Source organism: Cucurbita pepo, chromosome LG17, assembly GCF_002806865.2.
Source record: "Cucurbita pepo subsp. pepo cultivar mu-cu-16 chromosome LG17, ASM280686v2, whole genome shotgun sequence".
Classification (NCBI taxonomy): domain Eukaryota; kingdom Viridiplantae; phylum Streptophyta; class Magnoliopsida; order Cucurbitales; family Cucurbitaceae; genus Cucurbita; species Cucurbita pepo.
Genome location: NC_036654.1, coordinates 7938782 through 7956277, shown reverse-complemented (window position 1 = coordinate 7956277; position 17496 = coordinate 7938782). Strand labels below are relative to the sequence as shown.

At 35.0% G+C, this 17496-nt stretch overlaps 2 protein-coding genes across 3 annotated transcripts; one reads left to right on the top strand and one right to left on the bottom strand.

Annotated features, from left to right (window-relative positions):
- Positions 1-862: 862 nt before the first annotated feature.
- On the top strand, positions 863-6994 carry LOC111778666 (autophagy-related protein 3-like). The gene is made up of 10 exons (XM_023658620.1): positions 863-1188; positions 2054-2124; positions 2731-2847; positions 2916-3082; positions 3407-3492; positions 4990-5041; positions 5207-5272; positions 5669-5796; positions 5918-6035; positions 6681-6994. Exons 1-9 carry the CDS (start codon positions 1028-1030, stop codon positions 6015-6017), a joined length of 948 nt encoding a protein of 315 aa, XP_023514388.1. The 5' UTR covers positions 863-1027; the 3' UTR covers positions 6018-6035; positions 6681-6994.
- A 1329-nt stretch (positions 6995-8323) lies between these two features.
- On the bottom strand, positions 8324-17266 carry LOC111779334 (probable helicase CHR10). 2 transcript variants are annotated; one of them, XM_023659472.1, is made up of 17 exons: positions 16898-17266; positions 15920-15927; positions 14977-15055; positions 14712-14869; positions 14482-14610; positions 13569-13749; positions 12986-13121; positions 12790-12907; positions 12316-12405; positions 11570-11677; positions 11263-11457; positions 10917-11042; positions 10178-10842; positions 9413-9555; positions 8852-9010; positions 8580-8694; positions 8324-8508 (listed from the first exon to the last, which is right to left on the bottom strand). In XM_023659472.1, the coding sequence occupies exons 1-17, from the start codon at positions 17076-17078 to the stop codon at positions 8484-8486; spliced, it is 2616 nt and encodes an 871-aa protein (XP_023515240.1). In that variant the 5' UTR covers positions 17079-17266; the 3' UTR covers positions 8324-8483. The 2 variants fall into 2 exon arrangements, with proteins under 2 accessions (XP_023515240.1, XP_023515243.1); XM_023659475.1 differs by having other exon boundaries at positions 15766-15927; positions 16898-16978.
- Positions 17267-17496: the final 230 nt, after the last annotated feature.

Sequence of the window (17496 nt, the reverse complement as noted above, 5' to 3'; positions counted from 1 at the left end):
TGGATTAAAATATAGATGCGAGAACGTGAGTAGGGCATATAAGCTCGTTCGTTTAGGTTTATTTATTTATTTATTTTTTAAATTAATTAATTAGTTAATTAGTTATTATTATTATTTTTAGTTGAATGGACTTGACTCGTACAGATGGCAACAATGAGGCATTTCCGCTACATAATCTATAGAGAATGAGGAATGGGCAGACAACACAGTATGACCTTATTCTGGACTCAAAATATATCGATGACCTATTTTGCCCAAACGAACTTACTCGTGGCAACCTTTCAGACACCTAAAATCGTAGAATTTCATGATTTAACTCGATTCGATAGAAATTCATATTTTTAGTTAAATCAATATGGCCGAAAAAATAAGATTAGAGAAAAACAGTATTAGATTTCTTAAAATCGGGTATTATAATTTTATAAATTATTTATCATGAACTATTTTATTTTATTTTTATTAAGATTTATTGTTAAAATAATTTAATTTTCGTTTATATACCTTGTTTATTTGGTAACAAATCTTAATAATTATCCGTGAATAAATGATTTTAATAAAAATATATACTCTTAATTATAAATATTTAATACAAATTATATTTAAAAAAATAGAATAACTTATATTAAACGAGATATACTTCAAAATTTTATATTATTATAATAAATAATTAATAAAATATTAATAGGTCTTAAATTCCAAGTTTTTAAAATTATTTAGATATTAATAATTATTCTCTAATTTTAATAAAATTATACAAAATTTTAATTATAAATAATTAATACGATCATTAACAAAAAAAAAAAAATAATAATAAATAAATGTAAAATAAAAGCTAAAAAATCAAACGCGGGTGGATTCTTCGTAGACGCTAGTTTTTGACACTTACCCCAAAACAGCCTCTCTCTCCCCCAGAGAAGCCCAAATTCGCTGGTTGATCAGAGTCGAGCTTCATCTGGGGATTCCAAATTCCTAGTCCATTTTCCAAAATCTTTCATCTGAATTCATCAATTTCAGAGGCATTGAGATCATGGTTTTGTCGCAGAAGCTTCACGAGGCCTTCAAAGGAACTGTTGAGAGGATCACAGGGCCTCGAACCGTTTCCGCCTTCAAAGAGAAAGGCGTTCTCAGTGTCTCTGAGTTCATCGTCGCCGGTGATAATCTCGTGTCCAAGTGTCCCACCTGGTCTTGGTATTTTCATGTGAATTCTCTCCATTCTCCCGATCGAAGTTGTTTTATATATTTGTTGAATTTGTTCTTTTGCGATATTCGAAATTGATAGACGTGTTCTTCAACTGCTGAATTGAACGGATGTCTCTATTAGAAGATTCCGTGCACTCATCAATTATATCAATTCTCTATCCCGAATCCTGTAATTTTTGTCAATTCTGTTTTCCAAGATACTGAGGTCGTTTATGGCTGTTCGAACGAAACCAAGGTTAATTGGTCTAGGAGGTGAGGTCTGTGCCGGTGTATAAGCCGTTTATTGTAAACTTTGATGAAGGAGTTTGCTTATCTCTGTTTCAGTGGATTGGAATGGTTGGGGGAAAATCTTTGAAGATTTGATTAAAATGCTTTCTGAATCAAAAGCTCTTGAGAAAGCTAGAGAGGAGAGTGGTACATATTGTGTGTAGAAAGGACATTAATAATAGTGATATCCCATTAGTGTTCCTTATTTTTCCTGAAACCATGTCTACGACCTTCGTTTGACATAAGTTTGTTATTTGTTCTTGAATTATAAAATTTAGTGGAACAAAATTAGAGTGGTATCCATTGCTTCTGTATGCGTACTTAGTTTTAGGTTCTTCATAGTTCGGAAGGGCAGTAATAACCCAAATGTCGACTATCCAGTGTATGTTATACACCGTCCCGTCCCTTTTTCAGGCGAAAGACAATGTGGATCTTTCCACAATTTTAAAAACTGACATTATTGGTGGTTCACTTTTACAGTTGCACTCTTAATTTTCTCACCTCCTGTATTTGGAATTAAAATTTGGAAATGTTTTGAATTTATCTAATACATGTTAAAATATGTTTTCCTTTTTCATGATTTTAGGGAGTCAGGTGATCTGAATAAGAGGAAATCATACTTGCCCCCAGATAAGCAATTCTTAATAACCAGAAATGGTATAACTGCACAATCATTAACTTTTTTTCTTTTCTTTCTTTTTGTAATTCTAGGGGTTACAGTCAGAACCGTAATGTTTTGTAATTTTTCTGTCCATACCTTGTAGTTTATGTGCTTTTGACATTTACACTTCTCCTTCCCATAATCTTCTATTAATTTATGGTCATTTATCTGAAATATTGCCATAAACAAAAAGAATTTTGCATGTTATTAGGCCTTTTTTCTAAACCTTACTCTTTCTACTCATGCCTTAAAATTATGTCGCTCTCCACAATGAGCCTTACACTTGGCAGGGAATCAATAGAAACAACTCACGTTTCAATACCAAACATGAATTACTTTTTTCTGCAACATATAGTGCTCCTTTGAGACACGGAGTTCAAGTTTATATGTATATCTTTTCTAGAAATTAGTATTTAACCTGTAGCTAATTACCAAATTAATTCTTTCGTAACTGTTTCAGCACCGGTAAGGTCAATTATATACTTTTTGCAACTAATGATCTGGCGTTATGTCAAATATTGAATGAATTCTTTGGCATATCTAGACTTCAACTTTATTGAGCCATTATCAAAAGTAAGGATGATTGTTCACTTTCTTTCCAGTTCCTTGCCTTCGCCGGGCTGCCTATGTAGAAGAGGAGTATGAAGCTGCAGGTGGTGAAGTTCTACTTGATGAGGAAGATGGCGATGGCTGGCTGGCAACTCATGGCAAACCGAAGGGTACCTTTATCTTTCAGTGTAAAGCTAGGGATTTACATTTGTTTAATAACATGTGTTCTTTCATGCAGAAGAAAAAAGCGACGAAGAGGAAAATTTGCCTTCCCTGGAAACTCTTGAAATTAGCAGGACCAAGATTGTTAAGTCAATTCCAAACTATTTTGGTGGTGAAGATGAAGATGGTATTCCTGACCTCGCTGATATTGACGAAAATGATGACGCTCTTGCAACTGATGCAGTATGTTAATTTTTATGATCCAATTTATGAGCAAATGTGGCTAAAAAATACTCAACTTTATAGGAGGTCCTACATAACCACCGCCCTCCCACCCCCACCTCCACCCCCATGATCTCTTAATTTGCAAGGCATGGATTGTGGAAAATAATCTAAAATCTTTCTTGGCATCTCATCTTGTAAAAATTTTCTTGAGTCTGATAACGAAAGTTCTTGCTTCATTATCATCATGTACACATTTACCATTTGGGATTAAAAACTCTTTATGCTCTCATCCTGCATTGTTGTGATTTTGATTAGGTATTCATGTTCACATTTTCATTGTAGGCCACTCTGCCATTGACCTACCAAATTGCCCATGAACCTGATGACGATAATATCCTTCGAACACGAACTTATGATGTCAGCATCACGTAAGGCGGTCTCTTCTTTGTTTTGTCTTTTTCGTAATTCTTCCAATGATTCTTATAATGTATCTGTTGCATAAAAATGGATCAAAATTCTTGGGTTGGTGAAAAAATCCTTCTTTCTAGCCAAAGAGGGAAGTTATGAAAAGAAAAATTGATGCAACTGGAGTAAATAGGATAGTAAGAGGGTAGATAGAAATTTCTCAGAAATGCTCCCTATATGAAGCTTGAATTCAATTTGAGTTCTTCCATAATTATTTTCCTGTCTATAAAATTCTCCACTTTCTTCTACTCCAAATCTCCGAAGCACTGCAAAGACTGCATTAATCCAAAGAATCTTTTTCTCTGTGGAAAGAGTCGTAACGGATTTGGATCAGATAGCCTAGATGCGGGTTATTACTTTATGTTTGGTTTTCTTAGACATTGTTATTGTTAACCACTTCGAATATAATTATTAGCAAGTTCATTTGGAGCATTGGTGCACTACTTGGGGAATCAAACCTTTGCCAATTTTTGTCAAATAGGAAATTATCACCGTCGGACTTGGATTTTTTTCAGGGTTGGGCATATAGGTAATGTTCGTGGCTTCAACCTTAGTGGTCCTAGGTTTAAATTGACAGGGTCTTCTCTACAAAATCCTTGATGATGGACATGGATAAAAAGTAGAAGCAATAAATACCACGCTAACAAAGACAGTATGGAAAGGACATCATCCTAAAAAGGTGAAGTTTTTCCTTTGGGAAATAGCGCATAAAGCCATTACCACAAGTGAAAATCTTCGGAAAAAAAAAGAAAAAAAAAAGCCTTATATCTCTCTTTCTCCAAATTGGTGTCCATTATGCGAGAAAGAAAGCGAATCACATAGCCACTTATTTATGCAATCACGTACGCTCAGAATTTTTGGACAACGATTCTCAATATATTCGGATGGCATCTCACATTCATAGGGAGGTAAAGAATCTATTGGACATGACCTTAATGTACCACCCTTTCAAGAATGCAAAAGCCCTACTATGGGAAAACCTTATCATGACTTTCCTTTGAAATTTGTGGAAAGAAAGAAATCAGAGAATATTCGTAGAAAAGACACAGACTTATACAAAACTTTTCGACAATGTTATTTACCAAGCTATATCTTGGTGCAAACTGTCTAATATTTTTACTTCCTAGAGTTATACCTCCCTCATTGCAAATTAGGAAGGTCTTTTGTAGACACCATGGATACTTCATCCCTTTTGTAAATTTCAATCTTGAGTGAAATTGTATCTTATATATATAAAAAAAAAGTGATATTGTATCTTTTTTAAAAGAAAAATGCAAGGGAATAACCATAGAAAAGGAATATGCCAAAAATATATCTGCAATAGCAAATCCTATAATACCATCACTCTTTGGGATAAAGTGTCTATCGTTACTGTATCATATCTTTTGTATGACGGGACTAAACTTGTAATTTGATCAAATTTTTTTCTATCTGATGATGCTATTTTAATCTTATATCAGGTATGATAAATATTATCAGACACCACGTGTTTGGTTGACAGGATATGATGAGGTTTTGTATTTTTATTCTGTTTCCATTTCTAGTTTGGTAGAACTTTTGATCTTGTACATCTAATCACCACGCATGCATTCTATTGCTATGCAAGTTCTTTTTCTTACACAACTTCTATTAGCATGTACGTATGTACTTAAATCAAGTATCTGTGAACTATGTCAGTCAAGGATGCTCTTACAGCCAGAACATGTGCTTGAAGATGTTAGTCAAGATCATGCACGAAAAACGGTAAGTTCTGATTATGTAATAATGTAGTTGTGCCATCTGCAAGAAATAAATTGATCCTGATATTAGGCCCATCATTTATTCCATGTTATTTTTGTTGCAAGTCTAAATTAGCCTGCTGTTTTTCTTTTCCTTTTGAGAGAGGTACGTTTACCTTTTATAATATAAAAAAAGGTTAAATCTATGAATTATGAATTATCAAATTTGGATCCTCGTGGATGCGACAAACTATAATTTTACACATTGTTAAGATGACCAGCAAGAATCCGTTTTGATGCATCCTGAAGTCCTATTGTGGTGTCTGGAGGACCCATGCATTTGTTTTATTGACTTGCCCTTCCAACGGTCAAGTGGAACATGATTTTCCAATTATGTTATCAGTTCTATCTTTGGATACAGGTGACCATTGAGGACCATCCCCACCTACCTGGAAAGCATGCATCTGTACATCCCTGCAGACATGGGGCTGTGATGAAAAAGATCATTGATGTGTTGATGTCCCGGGGCGTAGAACCGGAAGTTCACAAGTAAGTATTTTGAACTCCTATTTAAAACAGCAGATCTAGTTTTGGTGACAATCTTTGCTTGTTCCTAACCAAGTATCTCAAGCTCCTCTACTTATTAATTGTTTTCTTCTATCTTTTGTAGGTATCTTTTCTTGTTCTTAAAATTTGTCGCGTCTGTTATTCCGACTATCGAATATGATTATACTATGGACGTTGATCTTGGAGGCCCTAGCCGTCGATAACTGGGATTGATGAATATTGTAAGCACAACAGGATCGTAATTCCTTTTCAACTTCCGGCATCTTAACATGCCTGTGTACATCCAAAGTGCTGCTTATTATTACTTCTAGCGTTTATTTGTTGGAGTTTGGTTGTGGGTCAAGTAAAGTGTACTATTTCCATTTTCTCAACAAAAGTGTGATTTCTTGCCAAAAGAAATAGGTCCATTGCTTGAGAAAATTCATGCACTACTCAATCAGTCATACAATATACGCTTAAATTTTCTTTCAGAATACGTGGGGTTTAAAGGCTCAATTGTTTGCACTCCTTAACTATATATGCTTGCTAATGATGTAGTCCATCCGAAAAGTTTTAAAATCAGAGATATTATGGCGTGTTGATTACTTTTTTTATTTTATTTTTAGTTGATCATTTGTGAATTCGTAGCACTACTAATAGTTGGAATACCTGATATAGCCTGATCCATGACTCGTTGACTGACATTTCGTATATGGTTCTAACTATAAAACTATATGTTGGTAATGTTGGGGCACGCCTTAAAAGTAAAGTGCTCCTCTCTAGGTCCACCATCGTCAACTAGTCAATAATAGACCGACATTTCTTATTGTTTTTAATGGTGGTTACTCAAATCCGGGCTGACTCTTGAACATTTTTGAACTATGCAGGTCCGATTATACATGTGGGGTATTTCACATCTGATGTTTCTGTAAATGCAGGCTGACACTCTGCTCATTGTACATACACAACCTGGGATCTAAATGGTACCCTCTGGATATACTCTTTCTTTTGGAAGTCTAATCTTCCCATTGCTTTCTGTCAGTCTTAGTTTGGGCATAAGGATTCTTTGTGATTCTCTGTAACTTAACCATGGAGCTGACACTTGCTCCTTAACTGTATTCTGCTATATGGAAATTTGTTTGCTACTGAACTATTGCAGCAAAATATGTCCTCTTATTGGAAAAAAGGAAGTGATTGAATATGCCACTGTTGCTATAATACCTTTTAACAATCTCTGTTCAGGTTCTTGATTTTTATTTGGTTCCCTTGCAAATAAAACCTTCAAACCTTTAAATTTAGCTTTTTTAAAAAGTTTGATTACGTCATCCAATTTTGAATTATGATTGTATGTGGAGTCGTGTAAGGTAATAAAGTTATATTTGGTTTGACATGAGACGGATGATAAATAGTGAAAGGAGGGTTTAGGGTTTAGGATGAAAGGAGGTTTAGGGTTTAGGGTTTAGGGCTTAGGGTTTAGGGTTTAGGGTTTAGGGTTTAGGGTTAAGTGAAAGAGGTGGTTTAGAGTTTAGGATTTAGGGTTAAGTGAAAGGAAGTGGTTTAGGGTTTTGGATTATGATTCTAGTGTCATTTGATTTCTTTTTCCAATTATCCACCTTTTATATAAAACCACTAAAATCACCATTGAAAGTGGAATTTAGACCTTTTAAATTTGAAAAGCAACGTATAGATAATTTGCAATGGACTCAGTTTGGATTAATTTTTCCCGTGTTAAATTTGAAAAAAATATATATTTTTATGAAATTTGTAGTTAATGAAATTCCTCTTAGAAAAATGATCAAAATATTTTTATACTAAACATTCACTTCCACCATGGTTGTTGTCCACCAACGTCTTCAACAACTAAGACTTGATTTGATGTACAACAATATATTGGCCATATCTTATGCTTGGTTTGTTTATCTTATCCTTGGTTTGTTTTTGTAACAATTCAAGTCTACTACTAACAAATATTATATAAATATTATGCATTTTGATCTGATATATATCACTGTCAGTTTCACAATTTTAAAACACGTCTACTAAAAAAGTTTTCACACCTTTATAAGAAATGCTTCATTTCCCTTTTCAACCAACATGCGATTTCACAATTCACTCCTTTGGGGGCCTAACGCCATCGCTAGTACATCACCGATGTCTAACTCTAATACTATTAGTAACAGTCCAAACTCACCGCTAGTAGATATTGTCATCTTTGATCCGAAGGTTAAATATGATGGATGTTTTATCTCTTTTAATATACAATAAGCATGGTTTGGACGAGTGTTTATGTTGGGACTGAACTTGATTCCAAGTATGGAAGTTTGATTTTTTCTGTACTTTTGGAGTTTGAGGTGTTGTGTTGTTAGTTTAGTAGCAGTGTGGTATGATGTATAAAAAAGGGTTCGGTGTCAAGCCAAGCATGCAATCGAACCAAGCATCGGTCAGCACAAGCACTTGTATCGACTGGCGTGTGTCCTCAGACAATGATCGGAGGCACTGTTTCTTTTTGCTCCATTGGATTAGTTTCTAATTGGAAAAACGAACAATTATATATTTTCATCTCAAATATTAGAGGTGCTGAAATAAAAAGTGGAAGATTCTAATCCAGAAAACCTCTAGGAAGGTACTCTAGAACATGTATATATACATACAAACGTGTGCCAAGAACGGCCATCCAAGTTTGGACAGTTTCAAGATGTCCTTCGGTAGTAGTACCTGCAAGAAAATCCAACTTACATCAGCACCAACATAGAAATCATGCAAAAGGCAAGCAAAGAGAATCATACACATGGATTTTAATGCTGTAGATGGAGGCGTATTTTCGGAGAAGACGTTCCACGGTGTACCACTCGGAGCGATCTGATCCGTCTTGGTAACCAATACGCGGCATGTGGATTGAAGCTTTTAGAAAAGAAATGAATAACAACAATTTCAATAGAATGACAGAGAAACAATTGGCGTATTGAGGGAACTTGTTCAGATCAAAGGAACAAAACAGAAGAAAACGTGACGGGCCAGCAGGTATGCATATTCATGAACTAAATGTAGCAATGGTTACCAGAATGTTGCGACGCTGCAGATGATGCTTTTAATATGCAGTTCTCCAAATCTGGAAGAGAAATCTTGCTTCTGGGGACTTTCCGCCTCGGATTATAAGATTGTACAACACCCAAAGCAACCCATTGAGGAGCTTTATCGCTCTGTTCCTTGTTGTCCTCTGCATTAAGCCACAAGAAGGGAAACAAACAGGAATAAGAAGACCATTTCGGGAATATAGTCCCACGTCCCCTCTTAAGCTATTTTATGTAGGATTCTATTGAGCTTGTCGATACAGAAATGTGAAAATGCGAGCGGTAATTCGGGTAGTCAAGCTAGTTAGTTATACGCAATGAAAAAGTAGTAGAAGTAGTAAGGGGTCGGTCGGTTCGACTCACATCGAATCCTTTATGTTTGTAGAAGTAACTATAATTTCAAAATGGATAACTTTCATGTAATTCACCTCTTGGTGTTTGGGTGATTTAAACTCAATTTGTCATCTAAAAAGAAAACAAATTACAGTCAAACAACATGGAGCAACTTGTATCATGATCTTAGCACCGAGCAAAAGCAAAACACTGACCGAGTTTTATGAGATGAAGATCACCAAGATGTAGGTCCCTAAATTCAGAAGCTCGTTCATAGGCAGAAGGGATGCTATCAGAAAGCTTTGCCAGAGCATCAAACATTCCGCCATGCCCCCAGCTTCCAGAATCGTCAACACAACTGTGAATAGATACAATAAGTGGAACAGATAAGATCATTGCCTCTTTTTCTCATCCCCACAAAAACAAAATAAACAAAAAGAAGCATAACAATGATTAAAAAAAGAAACTATTTTTGCAATGGGGAAAACGAAGGAATCAGCGAGGTTCTAACTAAGGTGCATTTATAACTGGTTGAAAACTGTTCCCAATGACGACTAAAGAAAAAACTAACCCAAGCAACACTTGCACAATTTTGACATTGCTGAGGCTAAGACTTGAAAGGACAATAGCAAACGTATATTTTAAACTATTCTGATGCTGATAAGTAAACAGTTGGGTAGAAGACAACGACGATCGTTGATCAATACAGACGATTCTGGTGATGATAGAAGATGCAATCGGTGGCGTTCATAGAATCCTTAACGATGAGCAGCGGCTAACTAGGGTTACGATGCCCCAAGTGCTTGCTACCAAAAAGACTTGTTGGATTTGGAAAAACTATTCACTTTATACAATAGAAGAAAAGAAAACAAAAAGGCACCAAGATTAACTTGTACGAGATAGGATAATCAAGGAAACAGAGAAAAGGGGGGTATCATGAATATTTTTTTGCCCATATTACAAAGCCATAAACTTCAAACCTGAATATGATTGTAGGCTCAGATATACAATTCCTTGACGGATGTGTGCAGTCCCCATAGACAAAATGAACAGAGCCAGAATCTGAAATTAGATCACTATCAAGAGGCAAGATTGGGTCTTCAACAGATAACGAATGGTACCCAAGGGCTTCCCATTTTGCCAGTTTCTTTTCTTCTGCTTTCTTCTTTACATCCTCAAGTTTTAGGCTCTTATCTCTAGATAAAGTTTTCCGGTTTTCCAACTCCATGATTTGGTTAGCACCAGATTGGGATGCTTCCTTGAACTTCTCTATCCAAGAGCGATACGACGCCTCATCAACGCCTGGGTCAAAATTGACCGAGATAGTACCTTCTTGAATAGGAAGATCACAACCATTTGATAAGGTCATTGTATTGACCAAAAAGCTTGCATCATCCTTGTTTGATACTTTTTTATGGCGTACTGCAACAACTTTTTCAGCCATTGCACTGACATTTGACGCCTCAAACTCCCCTGATTTTTCATTGTCCATTTGACCTTGATCAAAAATATGTAACCCAAATATGATCGATCTCAAGTCACCAGTTTCATTCCCTGCAATTTCTTCTGCTTCCTCATCTATATAATCTTCACCAATAACGTTTTTGCTAAGTTGTAACTTTCTTTCTGCCCTTCGCATAATAACCTACATAAAGAAACTAGAATCACAAATAACTAAGACGATCACGTTTGTTTCAAATATTACATGGCAGATCTTACTTCTTCGATAGTTTGGGCTGTAACTAAGTTTATAGACAACACATGATTTATTTGACCAATTCGATGTGCCCTTTGTAAAGCTTGCTTGTCCACCTGTGGATTCCAATCTTGTTCATAGAATATAACCTACAATATGATGAACATTAATGGATAAAAAAAGTGAGTAATAACAATTATCTTCTTCATCGAATATATATAACCTACAATATGTTGAACAATTATGAATAAACAAAACTAAGCAATAACAATTATAAAAGCACGTGCTCAAATAAGAACGACAATACTGATGAAAAGTCAAAGCACGATAATTAAGTTCATATAAAACATATAAAAAGTTAAAGCTCACCGTATCAGCCGACACTAGATTCAAACCAACTCCCCCGGCTCTTGTAGAGATCAAAAAAACAAATGCATCATTACGGGTTGTTTGAGAACTCCCACTACAATTCAAGCTGAAGCTCCTGATTGCAGCAAAACGCTCCTCGGCTCGAATTGATCCATCAAGACGCTCATAGGAAAAATTCCGCAACTCCAAGAAGTCCTAATATGTGAGAAACATAGATGATGCTCTAACTTTAATCATAAAATCATTTTATAATGCTAAATGACAATGTAAGTTAATATGTGTGAAGCTGTTCAGAGGGACCTCAAACCTGTAATATATCAAGTGTATGGGTCATCTGAGCAAATAAGAGGACACGATGTCCAGACTCATGTAGTTTCTGAAGTACTTGATCTAGAATCACAAGCTTGCCGCTAGCCTGATTAGAAGGCCATGAACCAAAAGCAATTGGAAAGTTAGAAAAGGCAGAAAATAAAGATGGAAATTCTCAATAATTTGAAACTAATGAGATATAGAACTCACATCCGCTTCTTTTAGAATCAGGCAAACGTATTTGAGATTAGAAAGTAAACCCATGCAGAAATTGTCTTGTAAGAACTTTACCGAGATCAATCACACACAAATTAACAAGATAAAAAATTACAATTTTAGCTCTTTAACTTTCTTTGTGTTTGTTCACGTCTATTCAATTCCTAAATTTTGAAACCATACAATTTAACCCTAAATTTGCCAAAATAGTTCCACTTGATCTCTTTTGTTATTTTTCCATTAGATGCAAGAACGAAAAGCTTACCACACACTTCACACTTTTACACTTTTATAATATTAATAATTCTGACATGACATCATAAGTATTTTTAAATTTACGGAGCAGAAATGTAACTCATCCAGAAGGTTAAATTTTAAGAAAGTCTATTTTTTTTTTTTTTTGGTTTTTCAAAAAATGGCTACTCCCACATTCACAAATAAAGAAAGCGCAGACTACTGTCCCTTCCCCTTCTCTCTCTACCCTATAAACGCACCGACATGTAGTAAACAAAATAAAGAACAAGCTACCTGAACCAGGTGCTCGCCTTCTTCATAAGGTTCAGGCTCAATACCAGGAAAAAGATAAGGATGGCTACAAGCTTTTCGAAGTTGCATCACCTGCAGAGCAAGAGCAAAAAAATTCAAACAATATTCGCAGTTACACAAGAACACCACAATACAGTTCGCCAATAGCTGTTTGAATAAGTATCGTCACTTATTTGACAATTTTAACACAAAATTTTCATCCATAAAATAATGTGAGAAGAAAAACATTAACAAAATAAAAGATAAATTGTTAGATTTTATGCAATCATGTAGAACCTGTTGCCTTAAACTATTTCATTATAACTGAAGACACCTAAGAAGGGGCAAAAAATTAGTCACTATTCTCAGTTAACTCAAGACCAAGAAATCCTGGCACTGACCTATCATAAACAGTCATTCACCAACTATAACTAACTGACTTAGAGTGAAGCATAGAAGTTCAAGAAAATGACATACGACATTCTGTAACGATTGGTGGTTTGAGGAACCAGAAGAAAGTGCAAGTAGTTTAGGCAGCTCTTTCCTCAATATTGACATATAGACCTTTCTTTGAAGGTTAACCAATGGTACCATCCTATAGGAAAAAGCAATCAGATATTGAACTTTTAACAAATTATAAGAGTATCAATAAAGCAGTTAGCACAATGCTTACACTGTTATCTCAGTAAGTGGTGGGAGCAACAGAACTCCAGATTCACTAAGCTTGGCTTTTGTTCTTCTCAAAAGGAAGGCTGATAGTATATACTTTAAACTCTTAAATTGCCCATTTCCATGAATTTTTCCATGACCTATAAATAACAAACAGACGCACTTATGGATTTAGAAAATACATGGCTTCCTTCTACCTCTTCCAACTGTATGATCCAAATTGAAATGATGTCCTGATCATTAAACAAACAAAACTGAAACGAACATAAGTGGCCTCAAATAGAATTAGAATTTGTACTACTTCAAGCAACAACAAACCTAGACATGTAACCATTTAGAGGAAGAGAAGCCTAAGTCATTCTTATGTTATAACCATTTTTCATATCTCAAAATAGAGGTCAAATGCCAGAAAAAGTTTTAAAATATAATTTAAAACAAAATTCCTTTTTTTTTTCACTTTTGTCATGCTTAATATAATTTGTAACTCAAAAACTTTTTATATAATATATACATTCATTCTTTACACTAACATGCGTTATCCCAGAGGACTTGCAAAAAAATGTTATGATAGAAGGAAAATGGATCACCAGAAGTAAGATCTCCAGCTTCCTTGAACGTAGAAATAAACTGATCCAGTGTTCCAAACACTGAAGGCATGCAGAAATGCAATAAGGCCCAAAGTTCACTGAGATTGTTCTGAATAGGAGTTCCAGTCATCAATAACCGCCTCGGGATAAGAAAACGCTCTTTAAGTACATTGTACAGAACCTGTTTTCACATAATATTACACATCTATGCAATAAGAACTGTAAAAGAGGAAACACTTCATTTCCAATCAGCAAGTAATTTCAAACTCAAGAAACTAGCTGACTCAAATAATTAGATGTGTGAACTTATCTACTCTAAAGAAACGAAGCTATTGAAGAAATGAAAAGAGACTAATGCATAAAAGATACAAACTTCACAACAATTGAAAAGAAAACGGAAAATTGCAAAATTTACAAAGAAGAATTAAATGCATCCCCACTCAAGTAAATATCCTGTAAAGAAAAGGTATCAAAAAGCTTGGACAGAGAGCATCATGAAGAAGCTTTCATTCTTGCAGAATTCAACCATCAAACCAAGGAAGTTTCTTGTTTTCAAACATTCTCAAATTCCTCTCCACCAATAATTCGGAAGGAAGTTGAACTTATCTACTCGAAAGGAAGAATATTAGACAGATTACCTTAACAAGGTCATTTTCCACGCATAGTAAAACTCAATTATGTAGCCATTTGTAGACAGATTGATCAACATCAAAAAATAAATAAATAAATAAATAAAGGTTCTGATATTTAAGTTCTGTTTGTAATCTTACAAAAAGTGAGAGATATGAGAGAAAAACCTCAATGATATTTCATTTATTAGACATGTACATGGGAACCGTACTTAATAAAATGTAAAATTAGGGTAGTATATGTTCAAGAGTAAAAAGAGGGAGTATAGGATGCCTTTACGTACACTTGAAGGGTTTTTAAGTCTCTGTGCTTCATCAATGACAGCATACTGCCAGGCTATCTGAGAGAGGAAGTCTTGATCTATCAATGCTATGTCATACGTTGTCAACAGAACATCAAAAGGCAACATGACCTGTCAATATCTCCAATTGCTTAACAAATAAAAAACACACCATATTCAATTCAAAAGACCTTTTCTTCAAGAGAACAATGCATATAATGCCATCAACTCACATCAGTCACTGATTGTGATGTTGCATGCTCAAAAATGCGCCTGCGAGAATTTCGTCGAGTTTCTTTATCTCCAACATACTGAAGAACATTTAGATGAGGAGCAAATCTGACAATCTCAGATACCCAACCATCTGTAACGCTCAAAGGACATAATACCACTATGGAAAATCATAAACAAAAAGGCATGTCAATCAAATCTGTGCTAAAGTAACTGATCCAATGTTTTTAAAATCAATAATACAATACAACTGAAAGATGTTCTCACAAAATGGGCCAGGTGATATCTGATGGACCTTCAAGTAACTCAGAAAAGAAATAGCTTGCAATGTCTTCCCCAGCCCCATCTGATTTCATAACTCATTTAAATAGGTGCATAGAAATAAAAAGGAAAAAAATGAATAAAACTTTAGGAAGGAAAAATCATCATTGTTATTTTAAAAAATGTAATGAGTAAACCAAAATGAGAGAAGAGACAAGGGTATTGTTATTCAGGGGAAAATCACATATTGATTTTTGTTAAGAAGTAGACCAACGATAAGCTGATGAAGAAAACCCTTCAAACTACAGGAGAAAACCCATGAACCTTTGAATAAGGAGAGAAGCTTGTGCTAACACTTTAGTGAATATGTGGAGATAATCTCCATTTGGATAGTAAAGGGGGCAAACCAAGCCGAACCAAATTATTGAAACAATAAGTAAGCCAAACTTCAAAGAAGGATCACGTGACCAAAAGACATTCCAAACCGACAAAGGACACCAACATTCTCCCTACTAATGACCATATGGAATTTCCACTAGATCTAAAAGGAGGAATGTGTACACCATCTAATATTAAGGAAAAACATAAATTTATGCTCAATCATGTAATTGAGAAACTTCACAAAAATATCCTCTTCATTTGTCAGATTGTCATGTAGTCACCAACCATGTTAATGAAAAATCATAAATTTCATATAATGATATGGTATAGTGTATCCTCTATTTACGTACATAATTTTCTCATTTCAAAACATCACCTCACTTTACTTTAAGGATATCTTTGTGCATTTCTCACATCCAAGAAAATAAAAGTTTGCAATATGTGAATCAACATTGGACATCAAAAGTGCCCAACCACAATCCCAAATCTCAAGGATTATTTTCAAGCATAAAGTGCATTGAATGTAATGCAACCGCACTCCAACATCGTGATGGTAAAGAAACCATACCTCATCACCTGGAAGAGAAAAAAAAGGTCATTATCAACATGCACTTTCTAACCAAAACGTAAGTAAAAAACTGCATATAAAATTCAAAAAAGGAAAAGAATCACTGTTGTAAATTACGTGCAGAAGAATTTCATTCAAAACTCCAGGTTCGTGCAAAGTAGAATTCCCTTCAACATGTCAACCCACTCTACATTGAATTGAAATATTAAGTACTTTCTAAATGTTCAAAAAAGCAAGCAAAAGACGGCGCACAAACAGCTAAAATCCTACAAGAATGAGAACGCAAGCATTGGAAAAGAAAATAACTTACTTAACAAAGATTGTGCACACAAAATTTATACGACATGCCACCTTTACAGTGCATCAGTATATAAAATTAGAGCAAAGTTCAATATGCCAACAAAAGTTGAATTTTAAACAGGTTATTTGCTTTGCGAAGTTGCAACAATCAGAGAATATGATTACAAACGGATAGGAAAGCATGGATGAAGTACAAAGTACGCAGAAACTTCAGCATCTACGGCCTTGAACAGAGCACATTTGTGCCGAAGATACTAAACTCACTACGTTCAATTTTTAGAACTCGAAGACCAAAATAGCGTTGTCAGAAATTTTTATTATATTGAAGATTTGGATAAGAATATTGAGTAAATTTTCAGTCAAAACATTGGATATCAAATTAGTACAACTAGGAGAAATGATGAAATACAAAATATAGAATCAAAGTCAAAATTGTTGTCAGTTGGCTACTGCGACTTGCTGTAGAGTCTGTTCAAATTAACATGGCTTCTTAAATCAGAAGATTTTCAAATCGCGGCGGCTAGAACGAAATGAAGGGATAATCTAACAACACAGAGTATATACGACCTTATTAGGTAAGATTTGTGTCAACCAGTTTCAAATTGTACATGAAAAAAAATTCCGGTTCGTCAACTCATTCAACATCAAAAGTTCCTAAAAGTGAGATGGAAGTATAACCAAGAATAGCGTTGACGCCAAGATGATATCGCCGAATTAGCCATAGAACTCCTTCGACTTGGTAGGGCTTCAGAGTCGCCGTAACTCCGACGTCCGGGCAGGACTTCGGGGAGTTGTCGGACTCAGAATCATGGAGAAGTATGAGCTTCGCCGCTGCTTTTAGCCTTCTCTCGTAATTCATCACTCTCTCAAATCCTCACCAAAAGGAAACGTACCAATGGAGACTCGACTACAACTTCAACTGCCGTGCGGCGGCGCACGGAGTGTTCTCCGATCAAAGGTCGCCGCGCGATAAATGTCAGTCTGTCTACAAGGATCAAATTTCATTCAACACGTTGCGCGCCAAAGTTGAGATATTGTTCTTCCCAAAGAAGTTTTTTCATTTTCTCTATTTTATATTTAAAAAAATATTAGTTTTCTTACTTTTATTTATTCGGTTTATTCAAATAACCGAACCCGACCGAGTAGCCTTCGGTCTAACATTTTCTAAATCGAACCGCTAACCCGAGTCCGATAAAAACCGAACCGGTATATTATTTCAAATTAATATAAATTAGAAAAGAAAAGGTTAAAGAACAAAAAAAAAAAAAAAAANAAAA

Coding starts and splice junctions, on each gene's coding strand:
- LOC111779334 (XM_023659472.1), bottom strand. CDS start 17,078: ATGAATTACGAGAGAAGGCTAAAAGCAGCGGCGAAGCTCATACTTCTC. Junction 11,458..11,569: donor ATACACTTGATATATTACAG/GTTTGAGGTCCC, acceptor CTCACATATTAG/GACTTCTTGGAGTTGCGGAA. Junction 11,043..11,262: donor ATCTAGTGTCGGCTGATACG/GTGAGCTTTAAC, acceptor ATCATATTGTAG/GTTATATTCTATGAACAAGA.
- LOC111778666 (XM_023658620.1), top strand. CDS start 1,028: ATGGTTTTGTCGCAGAAGCTTCACGAGGCCTTCAAAGGAACTGTTGAG. Junction 2,848..2,915: donor AACTCATGGCAAACCGAAGG/GTACCTTTATCT, acceptor TCTTTCATGCAG/AAGAAAAAAGCGACGAAGAG. Junction 5,273..5,668: donor AAGATCATGCACGAAAAACG/GTAAGTTCTGAT, acceptor CTTTGGATACAG/GTGACCATTGAGGACCATCC.